Source organism: Mus caroli, unplaced genomic scaffold (genome assembly GCF_978045245.1).
Source record: "Mus caroli unplaced genomic scaffold, Mus_caroli_1 scaffold_4, whole genome shotgun sequence".
Lineage (NCBI taxonomy): Eukaryota > Metazoa > Chordata > Mammalia > Rodentia > Muridae > Mus > Mus caroli.
This window is the reverse complement of record NW_028227259.1, coordinates 112,485,901-112,509,203: the sequence shown is the minus strand read 5'-3', so window position 1 is coordinate 112,509,203 and position 23,303 is coordinate 112,485,901. Positions and strand designations below refer to the sequence as shown.

The 23,303-nt window shown below is 39.2% G+C and overlaps 2 protein-coding genes across 3 annotated transcripts in view; one reads left to right on the top strand and one right to left on the bottom strand.

Moving 5' to 3' along the window:
• Positions 1 to 9,995, bottom strand: part of Ccdc18 (coiled-coil domain containing 18) — a 105,451-nt gene extending 95,456 nt beyond the window's left edge. The window contains exons 1-3 of the mRNA XM_085836987.1: positions 9,484 to 9,995; positions 7,485 to 7,627; positions 6,909 to 7,080 (exon numbers count right to left, since the gene is read on the bottom strand). Coding sequence (XP_085693113.1) covers positions 6,909 to 7,080; positions 7,485 to 7,624 — 312 coding nt within the window. The 5' untranslated portion in view covers positions 7,625 to 7,627; positions 9,484 to 9,995. The remainder of the gene's footprint in view (positions 1 to 6,908; positions 7,081 to 7,484; positions 7,628 to 9,483) is intronic.
• A 213-nt stretch (positions 9,996 to 10,208) lies between these two features.
• Positions 10,209 to 20,971, top strand: Tmed5 (transmembrane p24 trafficking protein 5). Of its 2 annotated transcripts, XM_021163702.3 has the most exons (5): positions 10,209 to 10,590; positions 12,673 to 12,770; positions 16,579 to 16,762; positions 17,897 to 18,151; positions 18,485 to 20,971. In XM_021163702.3, the coding sequence occupies exons 1-4, from the start codon at positions 10,402 to 10,404 to the stop codon at positions 18,113 to 18,115; spliced, it is 690 nt and encodes a 229-aa protein (XP_021019361.1). In that variant the 5' UTR covers positions 10,209 to 10,401; the 3' UTR covers positions 18,116 to 18,151; positions 18,485 to 20,971. The 2 variants fall into 2 exon arrangements, with proteins under 2 accessions (XP_021019361.1, XP_021019360.1); XM_021163701.3 differs by having other exon boundaries at positions 10,210 to 10,590; positions 17,897 to 20,971.
• Positions 20,972 to 23,303: the final 2,332 nt, after the last annotated feature.

Below are 23,303 nucleotides of genomic sequence, written 5' to 3'. Positions count from 1 at the left end.
AAAAATAATTACTCACTTGCATTTCTTCTTTATTAAAAAAACTAACATATACTTTACTTTTTTAATTTATATAATATACATTGGCAATTTTACATAATAAATACATTGAAAAATTCATAGTATTCCTCTTAACTGTGGAGTTTTTGTTGCATAAAAAGTTAGAATATAAAAGGAACATGTTAGGAACTGTACTGGCTATTTTTGTGTCAACTTGACACAGCTGAGTTATCACAGAGAAAGGAGCTTCAGTTGAGGAAATGCCTCCATGAGATCCAACTGTAAGGCATTTTCTCAATTAGTGATCAAGGGGGAAAGGCCCCTTGTGGGTGGTGCCATCCCTGGGCTGGTAGTCTTGGGTTCTATAAGAGAGTAGGCTGAGCAAGCCAGGGGAGGCAACCCAGTAAAGAACATCCCTCCATGGCCTCTGCATCAGCTCCTGCTCCCTGACCTGTCTGAGTTCCAGTCCTGACTTCCTTTGGTGATGAACAGCAGCATGGAAGTGTAAGCCGAATAAACCCTTTCCTCCCCAACTTGCTTCTTGGTCATGATGTTTGTGCAGGAATAGAAACCCTGACTAAGACAGGAACCATCTAGAAGAAGCTAAAAATTGGCAGGTAATCTTCCTGAGATGGTTCCCCCAAGGACTGTAAAGCCATGATGGATCTGCTCTGGACAAGGCCAAAGAGATTACATTTGAGGAAAAATTCCTTCTAGTATGCTTTTCCTATTACTATTAAATATATATAATAATCACTAGGCATTAGCCCATCCATTTTGAGCAGATCTCTACACAACAGTGAAAATGTACTGTCTTGTAGTCATGGTACATACACAAATAGATTACTTCTTAATTATGTGTGTGAGTATGTAATTATGACAGAAGCATGTAGCTGGCCCCAACAGGAATGTATGAAGATGTTTAAATGCACATGTGTGAATTTAAATACAAATTTATGTGAGTTTACGCATATATACTTGAGTAAGTTTTTCCTTCTGGGAGCATGATATTCTTCTCCTGGTTCAATCAAAGTTTATTGCTCCAAACATCTCTACAGCCTGACAAGCAGAGGCAAGGCTTCTGGGCAAGAGAGAAAAACAGCCCTAGCCATTAATCCTTTGCTTAACTCCCCACTGTTTTACTATAAGATGCTGTGTGGTCTCCCTTCCCCCACCTGCTTGAACCTGCTTGCTCAAGGGTGGAGCTTCCTGCTCATTTGTCCTGCCACGCCTACTGCTGGACCCTGCCGCTTTGATGCTTGGAGGCACACACGTGTTCGTCCTGCTACTGGACCCCGAGATTGGTTGGCGGGAAATCGGGTTCCCTCCCCCTTCCTTTATAACTGAGTGTCTGAAAATAGTAAAATTGAGCTTTGATCAGAATACTGTCTTAGCTACATTTCTTTCTCTCGCCGCCTAGCCCCTCTTCTCTTCCAGGTTTCCAAAATGCCTTTCCAGGCTAGAACCCAGGCTGTGATCTGCTGGCCGGACACAACATTTGGCGAACCAACGCGGGACTGAGAAACGGCAAAGGATTTTTGGAAGAGACACTGCTGGTTTGGAGCTCCATGGAATAATTAAAGGATAAAGGAAATTCATACCGGCTAAGCTGAGACAGCGTTAAACCCGAGTGCTGGTTCACTTAGGTTCAGCAGTGAAGCTTAAGAGGAGCTAGGCACAGGCACCGTGGCTCGCAAAAGCTACATTGTTAGGTGTGAGAAAGGAAAGGGTTTATTAAAAGGAAATTAATAATCAGGCAGATTGCCACAGTTATAAAAACTGCATCATGAGGGAGGAAATTGTCCCAAATAGCAGGAGTACTCTGCCCCCTTTTTGTGTCTTGTTCAATGTCTGGTGCACCAATCTGTTCTCGTGTTCAATTCATGTATGTTCGTGTCCAGTCTGTATGAATGAATGTTCTATGTTTTATGTTGGATAATAAAGATGGTATAAAAACTTTATCTGCAAAGCCAAGAGCTGCCACGTGTTTCAGCCAAGAACCAGACACGTGGCAGGAAGTCCCCTGCTAGAAAAATGTTCGTTTTTAGAAAAAGCAGCGAGTGCACAGCCTCTTAATTTCGGAGTAAAAAATCTGATAAATGGTTCATGATTAATGTGTTTGACAATGGTAAAGTGCTTTTTTATTCTATGATTGTAGCTACAAAAAATTAATATTCTCTGATTGGTCTAAAATTAACTGCTTCATTTGGTTCTTTTTTATTGAAAATGTGCTCTGCATGTTTTCACATTCAGCTCATAAGTTGCTGGTTAAGATTAATAATTGTTACATTGCTACAGATGTTTAATGTTAAATTTGATAACTCAAGTTTATAGTCCTTCCGACACGTGGCCTAAGGCAGCCCTAGAGGCTGGGTCTCTAAGATATTTCTAGTTTAGATAATGATTAATGTGGTTCCTATCCTAAATAGTAAAATTTAAGATAAGATTTAAAGCAATGCCTCTTTATTAAAGCATCAAAGCTTGCTTTAATAGGTATTCATAGATATTAATTGACATCCAAACTTCGTAATATGATAGTAATGCTTCTAATATTGATTTTAAAGGTGATAAATTGTTTTAAACGTAGGTTTTGCTTTCCCAAGGTTGTAGGTATTATCTTAACCTTGCACAAGAAACTTAAAAATTATGGTTAAAACTGCCATTGTTCCATTGACTGCAGCTTGCAGTTTGATTGCAAATTTAAGATTGATGCTCAGATTAAAAAGTATTTTACCTTTGAGTCAATACAGGGCTCTGGGCAGCCCCAGAGCAGCTTGTGGCCCTTCTTTTGTTTTGCAAACAATGCCTAAAAAAGTTTTTCCCTGTGTTCAAGAAAATTTCTTTTTAACAGTGTTACAGATCTATTCAAGATGTTTAAAATAATGCTTAAATTCAAAGATTTTTGCTTCTAGTAAACTGGTAATCACTAGAAAATTTTGCCTCTAGGTATGGCTAATATAGCTTTACATTATGTAAGAAAAATGTTTATTGTTTCTGCTTCTATACAAGAAGCCAAAAGTTTTAATCTTTCAGTATATATTGTTTCCTAAGTGGAAAGTATTTTATTAACTAATGCTTCTCAAGAGAAGTTTACCTTAAATCCTTGCTCTCACCCAAAAGATTCAGAGACAGTATCCTTTTATTACTTAGTGTTTTAGTTTACTACAAAAGGTTTTACAAAAAATAAAGAAAGCTTTTATAATTGTTGTTAATTGGTAATTAGAAATTAGTTGTGCCCAAGACAATTCTTTGGCCAGAAAAAACATTACTGTAAAGTCATTTTTCTCATCCTCCCATCCGATCGTTGGCCCACGTGGGCCCAACTAGCTGCTGTGGGGCGAAGTCTTAAGACACACAGTTGCCCCTATTCCAGCACAAATAATCTAGTGTCCTGTAGATGGTGTTTTAAAATGCTGAACAATCAAACCTTAATTTATATATTAATAGTCAATGCTATATCTCTGAGCTCATAATTACTTAAAATTGTTCGTCCCTCAGATACTATTAATTCTCAAATTTACAATTACTTATACATATTTCTAGTTAATAAATAAATAAATAAATTATGCACGTGTGACACTTAATAACTTTTCAAGCTTTCTAGTTACAACCGTTCCTTAAGAAAAATGATTGAAAGTGCAATTAGTCACTGCCCCTTTACAGCCAAATATTTAAAATGTTTTGTCCAACAAGTTATTAATTCAAAAGATTAGATATTGTAAAATTTTAAACTTTAACCTCTTAAAAGACAAAAGAGAAAAATTGTATCCCCATATATATGATTTAGTGCATTTCCATGCACACTATTTAAAACATACCTTTATTTTCAAAATTTGAGATAAAATGTCAAATATAATAAATGCTTTTTAGTATCTTAAAAGGGTCTACTTATTGGCTTATAGATTGATCCTAAAACAGCTACCTTATTAGGAAAGGGAAAAACAGGTTCTCTCCACAGAACGCTGCAGAAGCATATTAGTAGTTCGTGTGCCGAGCTGACAGGTAAGTTAACTCAGTGTCCTGATTAAAAGGACTAAAAGATTAAATTCATGTTTTAGATCCATCCTTGCTTGTCATTTTTCCAGTTTAGACTAACTTCTAGCCTTTTAACTTTATGGCAATAGTACATCAGAGACTGTATATTCAGACTTAGTAAAATTAGTCATTTAATAGAGTCATAATGATTTTTCACTTTTCTTCAGTGTGACCAGCCATTCTAACTCAATCTTAGACTGGTCTAATATTCAGTCCAATTATTAGAGATTCCTATATTCTAAATTACCTAGCAAAGTTAATTCAGAGCATATTCCCCCAAGGTCACCAAAGGCTCATCTTGCCTTCACCTTATTTGTCCTAAACTTTTTGCAAACTGATATTAAAGGTCAGTCTGCAGCGGATCGCCACTGGCATCCAGTTACTTCTAATTCTTATCGATTAATAAATTGGAAAGACCCCCTAACTACGAATGAAAGGATCCGGTTCTAATCTGGGGAAGGGGCTCTGTTTGTGTTTTTTCAAAAGATAAAGATAGAGCACAGTGGCTGCCAGAGAGATTAATTAGTCAGATGAACGCACATTCCAAATCTTATAAGTATCACCTTGAGGACTAAAATTCCTCTTTTGCTTAAAATTCAGCTGGAAACTGAAGCTCCCAGAAAAGCTGTTTTCCTGCTACTCTCTGAGCCAGCTCCCCCACAGGAGGCCGGAGACTAGCCTTAGCCTTAAAATTTGCAACTGAATAAAGTATCTAGACTTCTCCAAAAAGAAAATTTGCATTGCTACTTTCTCATTGTCTAGATCTCTTTCCTTTTTCAAGCAGGTCAATCTACATTCTCCAGCCGGACCAGCAGGCGTACCTTCCCTTCCCCCAAGAGCACACAGGTGGCTTTCAGTCTGAGATAGAATTTAGATTTACCAAGAGAGCTAGGGAAGTAAAAATTTCAAATATTTACAGAGATTAGTTCTTATTTTGATAGACGGGCTTAGTCCCTTAGGTGGCCTCTGGCTTTTCACCCTTGCTGTTACTGCAAGGTGTCTTTAGTTCCTCAGACTAGGGAATAACAGGGATAAGGAGGAAAGACTTCCAGCTCCTATTTTAGCCACAATTCGTGGTGTTACTAATGACATAATTCTTGTCTAGGCCTTGCTAAATCTGAGGTTGACAAGTCTCCTATAGAGACTGTGCAGGACTCAGACCTGCACGTACTGATTGGTGATCATACGAATACAGTATGGCTACCGCTTGGCGCAGAAGATTACTGCCAGGGAAGGTCCAGCTTGACCATTTCTGAGTTCCCTGTGCGACACACCTGATTTGAAAGAGGTTGGTATCTGATTCCAGCTAAAAACCAAAAATACCTAAGGCTCTGCCTCCCCTCCCCAAAAGATACCAAGAGCCACAGATGTGGGTTGTTATAACGCCCACGGGAGGAATCAGGTCAATGTTCACCCAAGCCAAGGTTAAAGGCCCACCCATCTACGGATGAGAAAATCATTTGATCACCTCAGTTAAGCGTTGCCTTATTAAACTTAATTAATAGGGGGGAGAGAGGTTGGAGACCGTACTGTCGAAAGGGCAAGCCCTTCACTGCCTCCCACCCAAATAATAAAGCCAATTGGCCTTGTACTAAGGAGCCAGCCGGTCTTGCCCCTTCTCCCTGTTTCCCCGCCTGTCATCCAAAATTGCAGAGGAATATCAACTCAGTGTTATTCTAAATTTGTTCGGTCAAACTTAGCCAGGGTTCCAACGCCCTACTTAAAATGCAACCAGGTAGTTACCTATTCAGCACTAATTAGCATTTTAAAGTCAGAGCCTACAGCCCAGCACTATTCTGTTGTTAGTGGTTTACTAGGATAATAAGGACAGTCTTAGCCAGATACAGTTTACCATTAGAAAAGATAGGGAATCCCACGGAAACAGGTTTTTTTTCTTTAGCCCTAAGAACTCAGGCAGAACTATTGAACATAGATAATTTTTCTGCCTCAGGCCAGCCTTTCTTTTTTTTATTTTTTTGTTAACTAATGGGAGGAGATGTGGTCTCCCTTCCCCCACCTGCTTGAACCTGCTTGCTCAAGGGTGGAGCTTCCTGCTCATTTGTCCTGCCACGCCTACTGCTGGACCCTGCCGCTTTGTTGCTTGGAGGCACACATGTGTTCGTCCTGCTACTGGACCCCGAGATTGTTTGTCGGGAAATCGGGTTCCCTCCCCCTTCCTTTATAACTGAGTGTCTGAAAATAGTAAAATTGAGCTTTGATCAGAATACTGTCTTAGCTACATTTCTTTCTCTCGCTGCCTAGCCCCTCTTCTCTTCCAGGTTTCCAAAATGCCTTTCCAGGCTAGAACCCAGGCTGTGATCTGCTGGCCGGACACAACAATGCTGAACTACAGAGACTGCAGTTTCTGGCCTCTGAGGAACTCAGACAGGCAGGTCAGCTACCATTACAAGTAACTTAGGACAGGTAAACATTTTATTATTAAAAAGCAACCCTAAATATCTTGCAAGTCCAAGTCTTGCCCCTGCCTACACTCTTCCCCGCCTCAGCTACCCTCAAGACAGAACCAGAAGAACCGCCAGAGCTGGCCTCAGACAGGAATAATTATGGAGCTGGGGAGGTGGCAATTAAGAGCACTAGTTGTTTTCTCAAGGACTGGGTTCAATTTCTAGCATCCACATAGAAACTTACAGCGGGAACTTGCTGCCCAGAACTCAGGACTTTTAACTCAGGTTTCAGGGGATCCAACACATTTTTCTGACCTCTACATCATATGCAGGCAAAACACTCATCCACATATATTTAAAAAGATCAATTATATTTCAATCACAATAACTATAGTAAAAGACTATAATAATGTAAAAGCATAAGACATGCAAAGGAAAATATTTTAAATAATCAGATCTAAAGATAATAACCTGATGTCTGGGTTTCTGTTGATAATCAGTACTATCAGATGTCTTACAAACTTTCTTATCAGGTGGGTAAATCAAACGTCCCAGGTGGCTGGGTTGGATGAGTTCTTCCAAAATCAGCCTTTCAGATCTTGAAGGACTGCACACATACTCAGAATTTTCACTTGGACTGACACTACAGAAGAAAGGAAAACTACAGATCATTTCTGACATACTTTTTACCATAAATTTCTACATATAATAATCAGAAATTAGATCCAAAGTTATGAACAGAAGACTGTGTTTCCAATATACTTTCAGTAAATCACAATTAGTTTACACTAGCTACATATTTCATGAATCTCTTTACCTCAGGAATAAAAAACAGCCACAGTAATGAGAGATAAGTAATCTGAATATATATTGTATACTGGTTCCTGATATATTAAAGATGTTTTCTTAATATGTAAATGTTAATATTTCCACTTTCACAATTATGTCTTAAGTCCTGGGGCATACTAAACAGAACATATAATGAAATCTAGCCATTTTACATTTATAAATACTTAACAATTTATTCATGTGATTTTATTTCCTTGCCTGGATAACTCTTCCCCTAAATTGTGCAAACTCCATTCTGTTATTTTGAGTTCATGTCTTAATGAAGCAACGTTTGCAAGCAAACTTTCCTCCTCATTGTTGTTGTCTTTGGTACAGTAGTCTGATGAAATAAATTCCATTTCCTTAACAAAAAATAGAAAGAAACTTCTTGGAGTTAGCCTGAAGATTTTATGGTATAAATTAATCTCACAGCAATAAAATTGAAAAAACTGTGCTTGGCACCAAGACTGAGAACCAAGTGTGTTCCTCAGGACCAACAGATCAAAGTAGAGAAGAGACTCCCACAAGTTGTCCATTGACTTCCACAGTCATGACACTCATGCACACACACAGACACACACAAATGAATGGATGCAATTTTTTCGTAGAAGATGAATTTGCTCAAAGTCACACAATTTTAGAGGGTCAATCTGAGATTTGAATCAAGATATACTTTTCTAATTAACTTCAATATGAGAAGTTAAAACTTAACTTTACAAGCCCTGGATATCTGATGTTACCACAACAATCTTCCACCAGGGGTGGTGGCGCATGCCTTTAATCCCAGCACTTGGGAGGCAAAGGCAAGTGGATTTCTGAGTCTGAGGCCAGCCTGGTCTACAGAGTGAATTCCAGGACAGCCAGGGTTACACAGAGAAACCCTGTCTCAAAAAAGAACAAAACAAAAATCTTCCATAAATTTTTAAAAGCTATTATTACCAGGTAAGTTATCTCCTCCCATTCACAGTGGTTGTAAAACTTAACAACACTCTCGAGTCATAATCACAGATCAAAATGACATGTAGAGAGTGGATATGGTCACCATTCCTTTAATCCTAGCACTTGTGGGTCTCTTTGAGCGCAAAGCCAACCTGGCCTGTATAGCATGACATGGTCTCAAAAAAATACAAAACAAAACAAAAATGACAGCTAGCAATTCAACTCATAGAACTACATGCAGTGAACGGTTTGCTGCACCAACCTGTGAGCATGAAACTAAAGTTTCTTGGCCCTAAAAGAAAGATCATGATGAAAGATCATCATGGCGGAGAGATGGCTCTGGGTTGAAAGGCACTGCTCTTTCAAAGGGCTGCCACTGATATTCTCAGCCCCACACAGTAGCTTACAATGGTCTGTAACCTGAGTTTCAGAGGATCCCAAACACCCACAGACACAGAGTAAAACTAATATTCCTCAAGTCACAGCAAAGGATGCTTTATGATTGTAATTACTAAACTAAAAACTAAAAAGTTTTAGAATTTCCACTCCTACTATAGAACTTTCTGCATAATCTTACAATTTCACTTCTCTCTCATGTTCCATTTAATTTTTTTTTTCACTGTAGCACCTCTTTCATTGCCCTTCTTAAAATTTGGGTTACAGATATTATAATTCCCACCTATTATGTTCAAGAGTGTAATGCACTTAGGAAAACTCAATATTTTGAACGGATAAATGAATAAACTGCCTTCTCCCTCCCCCACTCAGGTAAAAACGGTCCTGGTATATTAATTTCCCAGTCAAAATTTCTCAGGAGTAGGGTGGATTGATAAAAAAAAACAAAAATCAAAAACAAAAACAAAAAAAAAACCACCTCTCACCTTATTGGAAATTAAACGAGATATTTTGTAGATGTAAATGTTTCTACCCTTTTCTACCCTGTTTCTGGTTTTCTTTTGACCAAATTTGCTTCTGCATAAGCTGGAAGACTTCCCGTTAGTGGCTCAGGAACCCATGCTACTTCACATCTATGCAACATCTCTAGCTTCGTACAGAATAATGGAGGAGAGAAAAGAAGAAACTTGAGACTAGAAAATGCTGATCAGTACTGTAGGACACCATTTAAGTGAGTGAGGCTTTTACGTTCAGCATCTTCTGCATTTTCACGTAAGAATTTCCTAGCCGTTCTGAATTGGATACGTCTGGTATTTAAACATCCTCATTTTCCTGAGGGCCGTTTACCTGTAGTATGTGTACGTAGAAAGGCTTATCATCTTACCTATAGGGCGGCCCTGACAACCGTATCTTCAAGTCTAGTGAAAAATGCGCTCTCACACACGCACACTCATCGAGCGAAGGACAAGCACTTTACACTCTATAAAAAATCCTGTGACAGGATTTTCCGCTTGAGAAAGAGTACATGGTTTTATACAGTATTTTATTTCAAGAAAGAGGTCCTCCATCTGCCTGTAGGGAGTAGAGCAAAATCTGGCAGCCTCCTTTGCGATTCGGCCTCAAATAAAAGAAAACGCCTCACAAGCAGGCCAGGCGCAGGTCGACTGTCCCAAGAGAAAACAATCCCCTCGGGAAAGCCCGTTTCCAGCCAGGAGGCGTTTGCTCACCACCCAGATCGCAGCCGGGGTTAGCGTCCCCAGACCACGGCGCACCGCGAGGCTCCTCTGCGCTCGGAAGCCTGGGACACTCTCGCAGCCCACGACATGGAAGCCTCTGACTCTCGAAGAGGAGAACCAGCGAACCTCCGAGGCGCCGAGTTCGAACCGCCGCGGCAGCCGTTGGGACCCGCCTCCCGGGCCCCGACCCCGCCCACCACGCGGGGGTCTGCGAACGCGAGCGGGGCGCAGGGCATGCCGGGAAATGAGGCTGGACGCGCGGATGAGCGGCGTGCCGTGGTCACCTCGGACTACATTTCCCGTCGTTACCCCCACCAACGTTGATTGGCATGTGTGAGGGAAGCCGAAACCGTCAAGTCCCGTGTGAAAGGAAGGATGCGAAACCCAGAAGGCAGCAGAAAGGGGCCGCTGGCCCCGCCCTCGCCCGGCCCAGTGGAAGGCAGTGCTTCCACCTTCCAAGAGAGTGAGGCTCGCCGCTGCCTGAAGTTCCCTCGGATCGGGATTTCAAAGCGGAGACACCAGCATCCCCCACCTCCCTACACGCGTCCAGGCAGAGATCGACAGGGATGGGCGGCAAGATGTGGCTGCCATTCCCCGTGCTGCTCCTGTCCGCTCTGCCCGCAGCGTTGCTGCGCGGGGCGGCCGGCTTCACACCCTCTTTGGACAGTGACTTTACCTTCACGCTGCCGGCCGGCCGGAAGGAGTGTTTCTACCAGCCCATGCCCCTGAAGGCATCGTTGGAGATCGAATACCAAGTAAGTGCGGGAGTGGGCTGGCCTTCCTTGGGCCGGGCCGCACCACATGGTCGCCTCTCACCGACTTGGAAAAGGTGCGGACGGCGACCGAGGTGAATCCGAGGAGGGTCTCCTGGGAAGCTGGCCTGCTTGGCGCAGGCGTACTTAACCGGGGCTCCTGGGAGCCTGGAACTCACAAGTTTGGCCAGTCCTAAAATTGACACCTACCCTCCCTCTTCCCTTTCCTCTGGTCGGAAAGAGGCCAGCACTGGTGACGTCAATGGCGTTACTCTTTGTTTCTCCCCCAAGCCATTTCAAGCTAGTTTACATACACTACAGTTCTGAGAAGTTGCTGTAAGAGGTTGATACACGTTCTTCTTTATTATTGGACGAAGTGATGACACTTGTTTGACTCACTCTCACCACATTCACCAAATCCCAATATTATAAAATCGTCACGATGTTTTGAATTGTGGCTGGGCAGTGGTGGCACACGCCTCTAATCCCAGCACTCCCGAGGCAGAGGCAAGTGGATCTCTGTAGTCAAGGCTGCATAGTGAAACCCAGTCTTGGGAGTATTGAATTGTGTCCATGCGAAGATCTCTAAGTCAGATTTTGAAATGTGTTGAAATGGACTGTTGCTGTATTTAGTGGTACATTATCATCCCGAGTGTATATCCATCACTTTGAAATCAAATAAGATTTCTTCCATTGAACTTTGTCAGCTTTCTTCCCGTGTCATTGTTTTCTTTTTAGTATCAGCAGAATATGCTTATTATTAAGTGTTTTTTAAAAAATCTTATGTAAAAGTTTTATATGAGGAGCCTTTGGGATTATTTATAGAAGTTTACAATAATTACAGGAAGTATCTAAAGTCATAATATACAAAAATCTCAGCACAACAAAGGTTACAGCTTAATATTTCTTGATTTCCACTTGTGAACAAAAGTTTAGCATTTACTGAACAATTAATGTATGCAAGGCATGTTCCGGGAGGAAGAACAAATTGAGAAAAACCTGGTTCTCAGGAGTTTGGGGGTTCATAGGTAGGCTTGTTTGGGCCTGATGGGTTTGGTAGGCTGTGGTTGGCTGGATGGTTGGTTACTCTGGTTTTTGTGACAAGGTTTCACTATGTATCCCTTGGCATTGAATTCAGTATTTAGCCCAGGCTAGCCTCAGATCTTCATAAGAGTCCTTCTCTCAGTCCCCGGAGGACTGGTATTACAGCATGAACCATCACATCCTACAGGCAATTTGAATAAAGCATGATTCTTGGTTTTCAGAGGATAGAGTTGTTGGAGAAAATAAAAATAAATCTGAAAATGAGATAAGAATGCAAGGAATGAGGGCAGTTTTAGAAAAGGGAAGAATTGGGTAGACATTGTGATTTTAGGATGTATAGTTTAAGTGTTCAGAGGCGTAGTATAAGTACTGAGGTTTTATTAGCTTTGAAGACTGTCAGGTCTTAGGGTAGGAGTAGCAAAGGAAGGAAATAGACCACACAGTGAGGCGACACAGAAGGGACCATAAATGTGTTTTGTAATGCATATCTTTTCCCTTATTTTTTGCAAGGACATGTAAGATTTAAGCCGATATGTAGATAGGCTGTGAAAGGCAGATTTAAAGGAAGCAAAACTAGGCACAGGGAAACAAGCTATGGGTTTAGTGAAAGAATCTAGGTAAGAAAAGAAATTTTATTAATCAAACCTTTCCTTGCAAGCAAGCATGGTACTGTATGCTGATAATTCTAAATACTCAGGAGGCTAAGAGAGGAAGATGACAAGGTAAGGCTAGCCTGGGCTATGTAATAAGACCCTGTCTCAAAAGTAAGTTGGAGCACAATACAGGATACCAACCTCTGGCCTCCACGTGCACATCTTTTAAATGGGGATGCAAGCCTTTAATCCCAGCACTCTGAAGGAAGCAAAGGCTGGCCAAGCCTGGTTTACATAGTGAGTTCCAAGACCACCAGGGCCACATAAAGAGACCCTATGTCCAATAAACATTAATAGATAAAATCTTTTAAAATCTCAACATCACATGGTTTATTTGATAGAACTTTCTATTTTCAAAGTTTGTAATATATATTTTTCTCTTCTATAGGTTTTAGATGGAGGAGAATTAGATATTGATTTCCATCTTACCTCTCCAGAGGGCAGAACCTTAGTTTTTGAACAAAGAAAATCAGATGGTGTTCATACGTAAGTTGATTGAGACACTGGGGGGTGGGACAGGCAGGCTTGGAATGCAGCAGTTCTTTAACCTTGGACTCCTAAGTGCTAGTATGACAGGTGCATGCCACCATGCCCAGGTATCTCCCTTAAGTCCATTTAGCTGACTCTAGTGAAAGGAAGAGAGGACCAGGACGTCAGCACGTCCATAGCTGTATGATTTTTTTTTTTTGCATGGACTTTGATAGTGGGCCGTTTTTCCAAATTAAGATGTACTCATTTCCAGTTTGTCTGTCAGTCTGTCACTACAGTCTGTTACTCTGTTTCTTGGGATCAGGGAATCCTCCTGCCTTTGCCTCCTCCGTGGCTGTGATCATAGGTGTTTACCATGGAGAACACCACACCCGGCTAACTTCTTCCTGTGCTTTTGTTAATCTGTTGTGGCATTTTATATCTGCCTTCTTGGCTAAAAAAACATATTATTTGGTTTTCTTTGTTTTTGAGACAGGATCTCAATCATGTAACTGATTGGACTGGAACTCAAAGACCTGCTTACCTCTGCCTCATGGATGCTAGAATTAAAGGTGTTCACCATGATGTCCAGCTGTTTTTGTGTTTGTTTTTGGTTTTTTTGAGATAGGGGTTTTCTGTGCAGCCTTGGCTGTCCTGGAACTCACTCTGTAGACCAGTCTGGCCTTGAACTCACAGAGACCATTCACCTGCTATATGTATATATGTCTTGCCCTTTTTGGATCAGTATCATACCCCCTTGGAATACATTCAGGTGTGTTTAACCTTTTGACACTATAATACAATCTCACCAGAGTTTACACTCAGAACTGTGTAATCAAGTTATAAAAGAGAAATTACCAAAAAAAATTTTTTTCATATTTTTAGCAAGTTTTACTGTTTTGTGTTGAGCTACATTCATAATTATCCTCTGACACCCACTGGCAGCCTGTGAGGTACAGGTTAGACACTCTGAAGAGTCATCAACCAGTTTTACAGTTATCATAAAAGTCAATACATATGTTGATATACGTTGAGTATGATAGAAAGTTGTTTTTTTTTTTTTTAAAGATTTATTTATTTATTATATGTAAGTTCACTGTAGCTATCTTCAGACACTCCAGAAGAGGGCGCCAGATCTCGTTACGGATGGTGAGCCACCATGTGGTTGCTGGGATTTGAACTCTGGACCTTCGGAAGAACAGTTGGGTGCTCTTACCCACTGAGCCATCTCACCAGCCCCAGAAAGTTTTCTTAGGAAATAATCATTTCTTTCTATCTTTTTATTTTTATCTCTTTTCTATCTTTTTAAAGTCGTTCCTCACTTTATTCACCAGTATTTGTTCTGCCTAAGACAAAGTATCTAAGAAAGTCAACTTAAAGGAAATAAGGTTTATTTTTTTTGATTTCATAGATTTCAGTTTATGGTTACTGTCTTTAGGTTTTTAGTGCTGTGAAGAGACACCATGACCACGGCAACTCTTATAAAGGAAAATGTTTAATTGGGACATTAAACATAGGTTCAGAGGTTCAGGTTCAGAGGTTCAGTTCATTTATTGTGTTGGCAGGAAGCATAGCAGCATGAAGGCAGACATGGAGAGGCAGCTGAGACTTCCACATTGGGATCAGCAGGTAGCAGGAAGAGATAGACATGGCTTGAACATTTGAAAACTCAAAGACTACCCACACTGGCACACTTCTTCCTGCAGGGACACACCTCTTAGTAAACACCACTCCCTATGAACCTTTGGGGGCCATTTTCACTCAAACCAGCACAGTTACTATGTTCCATTTTATTGTAGGCACATACATGATGAGCAAAGAATATTGTGATCGGAACATTTAGAGGAGCAAAGCGTCTCACTTCATAGCAAATAGAGCAGAAAAAAATAGAGAAGGGACCAGGTTCAAGGCCATACACTACTGTCACTCTCCAGTCTGTTTTCTTAATGTAGGCCCTACTTCCAAATAGTCCATACAACACTTAATGATCCAGTCACCTCTAGACATTTTCATGGGACCAAGCCTTGGGAGAAATTTTCATATCCAAATAAAATGAGGAGCTTGAAAAAAAAATACAGTCAAACTGTGAGCAGTGTTATAGAAAAACCTATTAATTTGAAAATCAGAAAACAAAGCTTTTGGTCTGGAGATGAAGCTCAGTGGTTGAGTGCTTGCTTAGTGAATTCCAGGCCCCAGTGCCAAAAGGAAGGAAGGCAGGCCAACCAAGCCTCATCTTGGCCCTCAACAAGCTATGTCATCATCTTACTAAACTTGTTCTTCATACATACATGTATGTGTATGTATGTGTGTATATGTGTATATATATATATACATATATATATGTATATATATATATATGAAAGGCGCCGGGCAGTGGTGGTGCACATGTTTAATCTCAGCACTTGGGAGGCAGAGGCAGGTGGATTTCTGAGTTCGAGGCCAGCCTGGTCTACAGAGTGAGTTCCTGGACAGCCAGGACTACACAGAGAAACCCTGTCTCGGAAAAAAAAAAAAAAAAAAAAAAAAGGAAAGGCATAACAGTAAAACTTGAACACTATAAAGGTATATTGCTGGTCAAAGGGTCCATCTCTGGGCTACATGCTCTTAGCAGTTTTAGGACTTTGTTTGTTTGTTTGTGTTAAGACAGGGTCTCTCTATGTATCCCTGCCTGTCCTCGAGCTCACCATGCTGACCATGCTCATCTCTACTCACCTACCTCCACCGCCCATGCCCAGCCTTTTTAGACCTTTTTAAATTGCAGCAAGCACTCAGCGTCCTATTATATTATGACTATTGCCCCAAAATTCACAGGTGCCAAAGAGATCTGAGTTTCACTGAAGAGCCTGCCTTTGTCAAGCATAACTATAGAATGCTGAGTGACAACCAAAGAGAAATATAGACAAAATATACTGAAGTATAAGGAGGTGCAAGTTAATGTCCAATTGAATAAAGAAGATGAATTAAAGATATTAGAAGGATGTAAAAATAACTCTAATGTTGAGCAACAACAAAAAGAGCAGCTCTGACTCCCCACTCCCCCTTCTCAGATCCTCTAATCCCAATTGAAGTCTCTCTTGAGAAATTGAAAATTGAATGACAGATAGTGTAAATGTATCCAGAAAGGTTTATCTAAGAGAGAAAATTTCTAGACATAACTAAGCCCTTATAAGAAGTCTTACTAAAGAAAATTATCTTTTGTGTGAAATAAGATTCATTCATAGGTAGGGTTAGGGAGAGGGCTCAGCAGTTAAGAGCACTGATTGCTCTTCTAAAAGTCCTGAGTTCAATTCCCAGCAACCACATGGTCGCTTACAACCATCTGTAATGGCTCTGTGTAGCCCTGGCTGTCCTGGAACTCACTCTGTAGATCAGACTGGATTTCAGAACTCGAAATCCACCTGCCTCTGCCTCCCAAGTGCTGGAATTAAAGACATGTGCCACCACTGCCCGGCAGCAAGTTCTCTTAACCACTGAACCATCTCTCCAGTTTTAACAATCACTGCTTTTGAAAATTAAATAAAACTCAGTTTAAAGAATAATCTCAATTGAAGGGTACGTTGGTTGTTATAGTTGCCTATGAATAGGACTTAATATAGAATTTCTTTGAATAAAGTATAAATATTAAAGCTTAGTAGGACATCATGTATTTCAGCTGTGAATGGTATTTTTCCCAGGCCCCCCCCTCAAAAAATTATATCAATATAACATAATTGGTCAAGTAAGTTCCAAGTGTGTGAAACTTGAAAATATTTGAATACATGTGTCCAGGTTGTTTCCCAAATAGAAATACAGAATACTAAAAGTGTGCCCTTTTTTTTAAATGTAGTATAGAGACTGAAGATGGTGATTACATGTTCTGCTTTGATAACACATTCAGCACCATTTCTGAGAAGGTAATTTTCTTTGAATTGATCCTGGATAACATGGGAGAAGAGATTCAAGGCCAAGAAGACTGGAAAAAGTATATTACTAACACAGATGTCCTGGAGATGAAACTAGAAGATATCCTGGTTAGTAGGCCCTTTTAATAAGTAATAACAATCCAGCAGCCAGTGTTTTACTATATGTCAGGGATTGAACTAAGCGATCTTAGCTATATTTTCCAGAAACTGTTGGTTTTGCCATTTTTTTATATCATTTCAAGTCTCAATGTTATGTTTATCCTCTTATTATTAATTAGTTCTTCAAATCACATATCTTAAGTGAATCCTATCATGAAAATACCTTTTTTTCGATGTAGTGAAACTTTTAAAAACAACAACAAAATGGATTTATTGTCTCACAAATCTGAAGTGAATTTCACAGGTCTAAAGTCTTACAGGTGTTGCTGGCAATCCATGGCTTGTGCCATTTGTATCACTCCAGACTCTGTATGTAATTACACTGAAGCTGCCTGGATGACATAACTAACATTCAAACAGTAAAGTATTATAGACACAAAAATGTGTTAGGTAAAATTGTCAGGACTACAAGAGAGATAGTGTATATAAAAGTCCTGTTGCTGCTGGGCAGTGGTGGCACATGCCTGTAATTCCAGCATTCAGGAGGCAGAGGAAAGCAGATATGTCTGAGTTCAAGTCCAGCCTAGCCCACAGAGCAAGTTCCAGGACAGCCACAGCTACATAGAAAAATCTGTTTTTTGAGCTGGAGAGATGGCTCAGTGGTTAAGAGCACTGACTGCTCTTTCAGAGTCCTGAGTTCAATTCCCAGCAACCACATGGTGGCTCACAACCATCTGTAATGGGATCCGATGCTCTCTTCAGGTGTGTCTGAAGACAGCTACAGTGTACTCATATAAATAAAAGATATATTAAAATTCTTTAAAAAAAGAAAAGAAAAGAAAAACCCTGTTTTGAAAGAAACAAAAAAAAAAGGCCCTGTGCTATGCTACTCAAATGCTTTGATCTTGTTTTTTCAATTTCTGGTTAAAGAATTATTCCTCTGTTAAAGAAATTTAAATTTATCCTTACTATGTTATAACTTCATGGGGGCTCTTTAGATGATACAAGTCATACCTGCCCTTTAATTGAATTGTATTCCCATCTATTTAAAAAATTGTCTTGTATTTTAAGAACTAGCAGGAAGCATATTGCTAAATATGTTCTTATTATTTTTAATAGTAAAATTATTATATTCATCTCCAGGAATCCATCAACAGCATCAAGTCCAGACTAAGCAAAAGTGGCCACATACAGACTCTGCTGAGAGCGTTTGAAGCTCGAGATCGAAACATACAAGAGAGCAACTTTGACAGAGTCAATTTCTGGTCTGTGGTGAACCTGATGGTCATGGTGCTGGTGTCAGCTATTCAGATCTATACGCTGAAAAGTCTATTTGAAGATAAGAGGAAAAGTAGAACTTAAAACTCCAATACAGATTATTTAACATTGAAAAAAGAGGTAGGAAATGCTAATACACTGTTACACTCAAGATATAGTCACATTTCCCATAACATTTTCAGAAATGTATGTAAGTGTAAGATATGTAAAATTTATTATGAAAGGAAAATCATTATGTCCATACAACAAACAACTTTATTGACTTGTTTTATACTTAAGTATAAAACAAGATGTCATGTAAAATTTAGATTTAATTGAATGAAGCCATAATAACTATTTTCCTAAAGTTAAAAATCTTTCCCAGATATCATATATGAATTAAATGAATTAAGAACGTTCATAAACATGCCACCAGTTTGCTCTCACCTAGAATTTTCTCTGTACGTGTGGCAGGTACATGTTAATTAAAGAAGTTTCCAATACCTTACATCAGAAATCATTTGATGGCCGGGTGTGGTGGCGCACGCCTTTAATCCCAGCGCTCCGGAGGCAGAGACAGGCGGATTTATGAGTTCGAGGCCAGCCTGGTCTACAGAGTGAGTTCCAGGACAGCCAGGGCTATACAGAGAAACCCTGTCTTGAAAAAAAAGAAATCATTTGATAATTATATAATCATGGACTGAATAGATCAGCTTTTCTCTACTAAATCTCTCCCAAAAAAAGGTAAATAGAAGCATACCACTGAAAAAATACTTCTAACATTTTTACAACCAAATATAATGTGAAATATTATCCACAAGTATTAGTTTTTATATACTTAGTCTATACTTCCAAAACCTAACATTTTTATAATTAAAACTGGAAAGGGATTCTTTCTTCATAAAAATTAGTGTCTTTGTCTTTGATATAAGGTATATAAAGTTGATGTTTGTGAATAAGATGCATTCTGTCTAGACATTAGCTAAGATTAAATTAGAGATAAGATGAACTTATTTTGATATTACCCATCAGCAGTGTTACGTTGGTTTGTGCACAGCTATTGGTATTGATAATGCATTATCACAAGCAGGTGTGAGGGACATACTAATGAAAAGATCTGACATTAGTGTAAATAAACAACACCTTTCTAAATTCTCAAAATCATCAGAAACATGAAGAAAAAATGAGATAAATTTGACAACACCAGATCCAACAAGTTTACCTAAAGAGAAGTGTAACATCTAGAATCAGATGGGCTCTTCTTGCTGACCCAATTATAATAGGAATCAGATCAAAGGAGAGTAATCTAAAAATCCCCAAAAGAAATTGTATTTGTCATAGCTTTTATTTTCTAATTACTGTTTTTATTATAAATGTTCAGATAGATTTTATGAAATGTATATTCCTACCATAAGATTTAGCACTAGGTATGCATATTTATTACAGTTTTTTTATTATAGCTCTCACAAAATTACCTCTGGTCATTTACTGACTTTGAAGTATTAGAACAATCCCAAATTATAAACACCTAACATAGAAATAAAAGCCAATATATACAAAAACATTCTGCCTTTCTGGTTTATCAGTCTGTAGTACAATTTTATTCAAGTACTAGTGATTTAGTTTTATCATGAAACAGAATTTAAGTTACACTCAACTCACTTGTAGTGTTTATAATAAATGTATTGTCAAGTAGAGATAGTCAACAGTCAGATCTGGGTATTGAACCCATATAAACATACACATATTTTTTTTTGCTGGAATTCTTATTACATATTAATGATCTTGCACTACCCTGCTACCTCACACACAAAATTATGATACCCAGAGAAATACTGATTTCATTTACAATATATACTTAGTTTTCTTTTTCTCAGGCCCTTGGGAGGGGACTAGAAATTTATTTTTCCCTATTCAGAGGCTTTTCAAAATGTGAGATAAATACTATATATGATCAATGACTGACCAAGAAAAATGCCCCAGGATTCTAACCAAGCTCCTACAATAGATGCAGAAAAGAGGCCAATGAGATCGTTGCCTAAAAAACTCTCTTCCCTACTTTAAGTACAAGAGAAGCAAGCTATAGGTACCTACCCTGCCTGATAAAGCGGGATCCACTGCGTCTTTCCTGTAAGACTGTGACTAAGAATTCTACCTCTTAGATACAGCTAATACTGTACTGTACTCTTAACTGCTTACTTAACACTGTATCTGTTACATCATCTTGTATGTATGTAATTTGTGCCACTGACTTTTTGAATTCTTACTCAGTTACTCACTGCCATTTAAAATGGTCATAGTAGCTTTGTTGGAAAATTGAATAACTTAGGAATGTTAAAAGATTTTATTTTTATAGACAAAAGTAAAAAGATACTAAGAACCATGTTGCCTGTATTAATCATAAAGAAGTAAAATTGTAAGCAAAAACCAAAATGTTTATTTTTAAATGTGTATTTTCTGCTTCATAGGGGTTTTCTGACCTTACTGTCTTAATTATTCTAAAATCAAGTAAGCCATCACTTGCTCTGATTTTTGTCTTGTTAATTGTATAAATTACTACAGTAGCTTAACAAGTTTAGAGATCGTCGTGCTGAGTTGCAGTTGGACTGTGTGCTCTTTTACACGAATGTCAATAAACAGAGACTAAATAAGTGTAAGAAGACATTGTTGAAACATAAATCAAAATATACTTAAGAATATTTACAATTAAACATGATGTTTTAAACTTAGTAAAAAAACAAAAACAAACAAGTACCTGTAATTTTGTACCTACAGTGAAAATTCTTTATCTGAAATTTTAAAATATATTGATATAGCATGTAATTTTTTTCTTCTGGAGTGTAATACAATGTGGCTCATATGGTACTATATGCTATATTTGTGAACTTTTATCTTAAATGAACAACAGACTATGTACTGAGCTCCATACAACTAATAAAAGTTACTATCAAGGAAGTCTTACCAACCTATCATAATTGTTATCTACTCCTTAAAGCTTCTTTAAAATTTTCAATCTTAAGTAATTTTTTTTTCTTTCACATTTTGAAAGGCTCTCAAGTTTTTATATTACTGTACTCACTTGGTTTCTCCATTGCTCAAATATATATTTTACCTAAAAGATCTTTAAGATTTAGAGAAGCAAAGAGCATCAGTTAGTTGCACAAAGTCTGGGTTCCCTCCTCTGTCCCAGGAAGCAGACTAGGTATGAAGCACTTGCCAAGCAAGTCTGACAGCCTTGTGGTTAAGGTTGAAGGAGAGATCAAATCAGACTCACAAAGTTGTCTTCTGACCTTCATATGTAAATCACAGCACATACGCCCACATGAATACATACAAAAGACTATACACACACACACACATATATATATTCTTTAGGCCTGGAATGTGGCTCAGGAAGCAATATCTATTCAAAACAATATGCAGGTTATCCTTGAATATTAAATATTAGCCACCTAACTGGTCTTGGGAAGTCAAAACTTCTTTGAGGTTACTCCTACATTTGTACAAATAATTAACTGTTATGAATACAGATGTGGTAGGAATGCCTTTAATCCCAGAGACTGAGTGAGGATCTTCATAAATTGGAAGCGAGCCTGTGCTATATGACACCCTAATTCAAAGAAACAACAAAAGCTGGGTGGTAGTGGTGCACTCAGGAAGCAGAGGAAAGCAGATCTCTCTTTGAGGCTAGCCTGGTCTAAAGGGAGAGTACAGGACAGCCAGGGCTGTTACACAGAGAAGCCGTATCTCAAAAATAAATAAATAAATAAAACAAGGACAACAACAACAAAAACCCACAAAGTGTATATGAAAGAACACAATGATTAATATAGGGTTCATATCAATGATTATTTCCATCATGGTACCTATATACATTCCACACACTGACAGAAACCTTTGGTCTCCTTCCCACTTCCATGGCTTTTGGGTGCCCCACATTCTTGAAATCTCATGTCATAAGCTAAAGCAGTATTACGTTTCAGGCCTGTCCAGGAAAGGGGCACTGGAAGATGTATTCTGGATCCCTACCTATGTGTATGTGGATAAATATATGCCACGTGTGTGGGATCCTACAGAAGCCAGTAGAGGGCATCGGGTTCCTTGTAGCTGGAGTCACAGGCCCTTGTACACTGATGACTGAGCCATCTCTGCAGCGCCCCCCGCCCCCCATAACCCTTATCTAAAAAGGACAAGATAATTCAGGCCAAGGAGAAATCTTATACATCAGGAGCTGGGATAGCTCAGTGTTAAGAGCACTTGCTGTCCACAAATTCAACAAGCACGTGGGTTCAATTCTATAATCTACATGGTTATTCACTACCATCTATAATTCCAGTTCTAACTTCTTCTGACTTCCACAGACAACCAGCACACATGTGCATTCAGGCAAAAACACAGCACAGTGTAATAAGGTAAGAATCTTGCTCTTTTACTAAATCGTGTAAACAACTTAAATGTATTGTGTGTTGGAGAAGAGAACCAGTGAAGCAAGAAAAGGAATGGTTAGAATCTATTATGCAATGCTGACGCTAACTCCCCCATAGGAAAGGTTACTATACCACAATCCTGTAAAGTTTGCTTTTGTTGTTTTGATGTGTGTTTTGGTATGCAGATGGCATGGAGGCCAGAGATCAACTCTGGGTATCTTCCTCAATTGATACCTTGAGACAATGGTCTTTCACTAAACCTGGGGGTCACTGGTTTGCTGCACTGGCTAGCCAGTTAGTTCCAGACAGTTGTTCCAACTGCCTGTCTTGTGTCTGTTAGGATTTACCAGCATGCCCTACTCTATCTAGCTTTTTGTATGGGTGCTAAAGACCCAAACAAAGATCCTGCTTCTTACATGGCAAACACTTAGCCCTCACTGAGACAATTCCCCAGCCCCTGGAAATTTGACTGGCAATAGTCATGAAATATAGAATAAATACTTTCTGATCCAACATTAAAGAATAGACTAGGGCTGGAGACTAGCTCAGTGGTTAAGAGCACTGACTGCTCTTCCAGAGGTCCTAAGTTCAATTCCCAGCAACCACATGGTTGCTCAAAACCATCTCTAACGGGATCTGGTGCCCTCTTCTGGTATGTCTGAAGACAGCTACATATAGTATACTTATATGAATAAATAAATCTTTAAAAAGAAGATGCCGGGCAGTGGTGGCACACGCCTTTAATCTCAGCACTTGGGAGGCAGAAACAGGCAGATTTCTAAGAATAGACGAAACCAAACCAGTTTTAATACTTTTATTTTGGTTTGGTTTGGTTAAGATAGGATCTAGCTGCATAGCCCTAACTG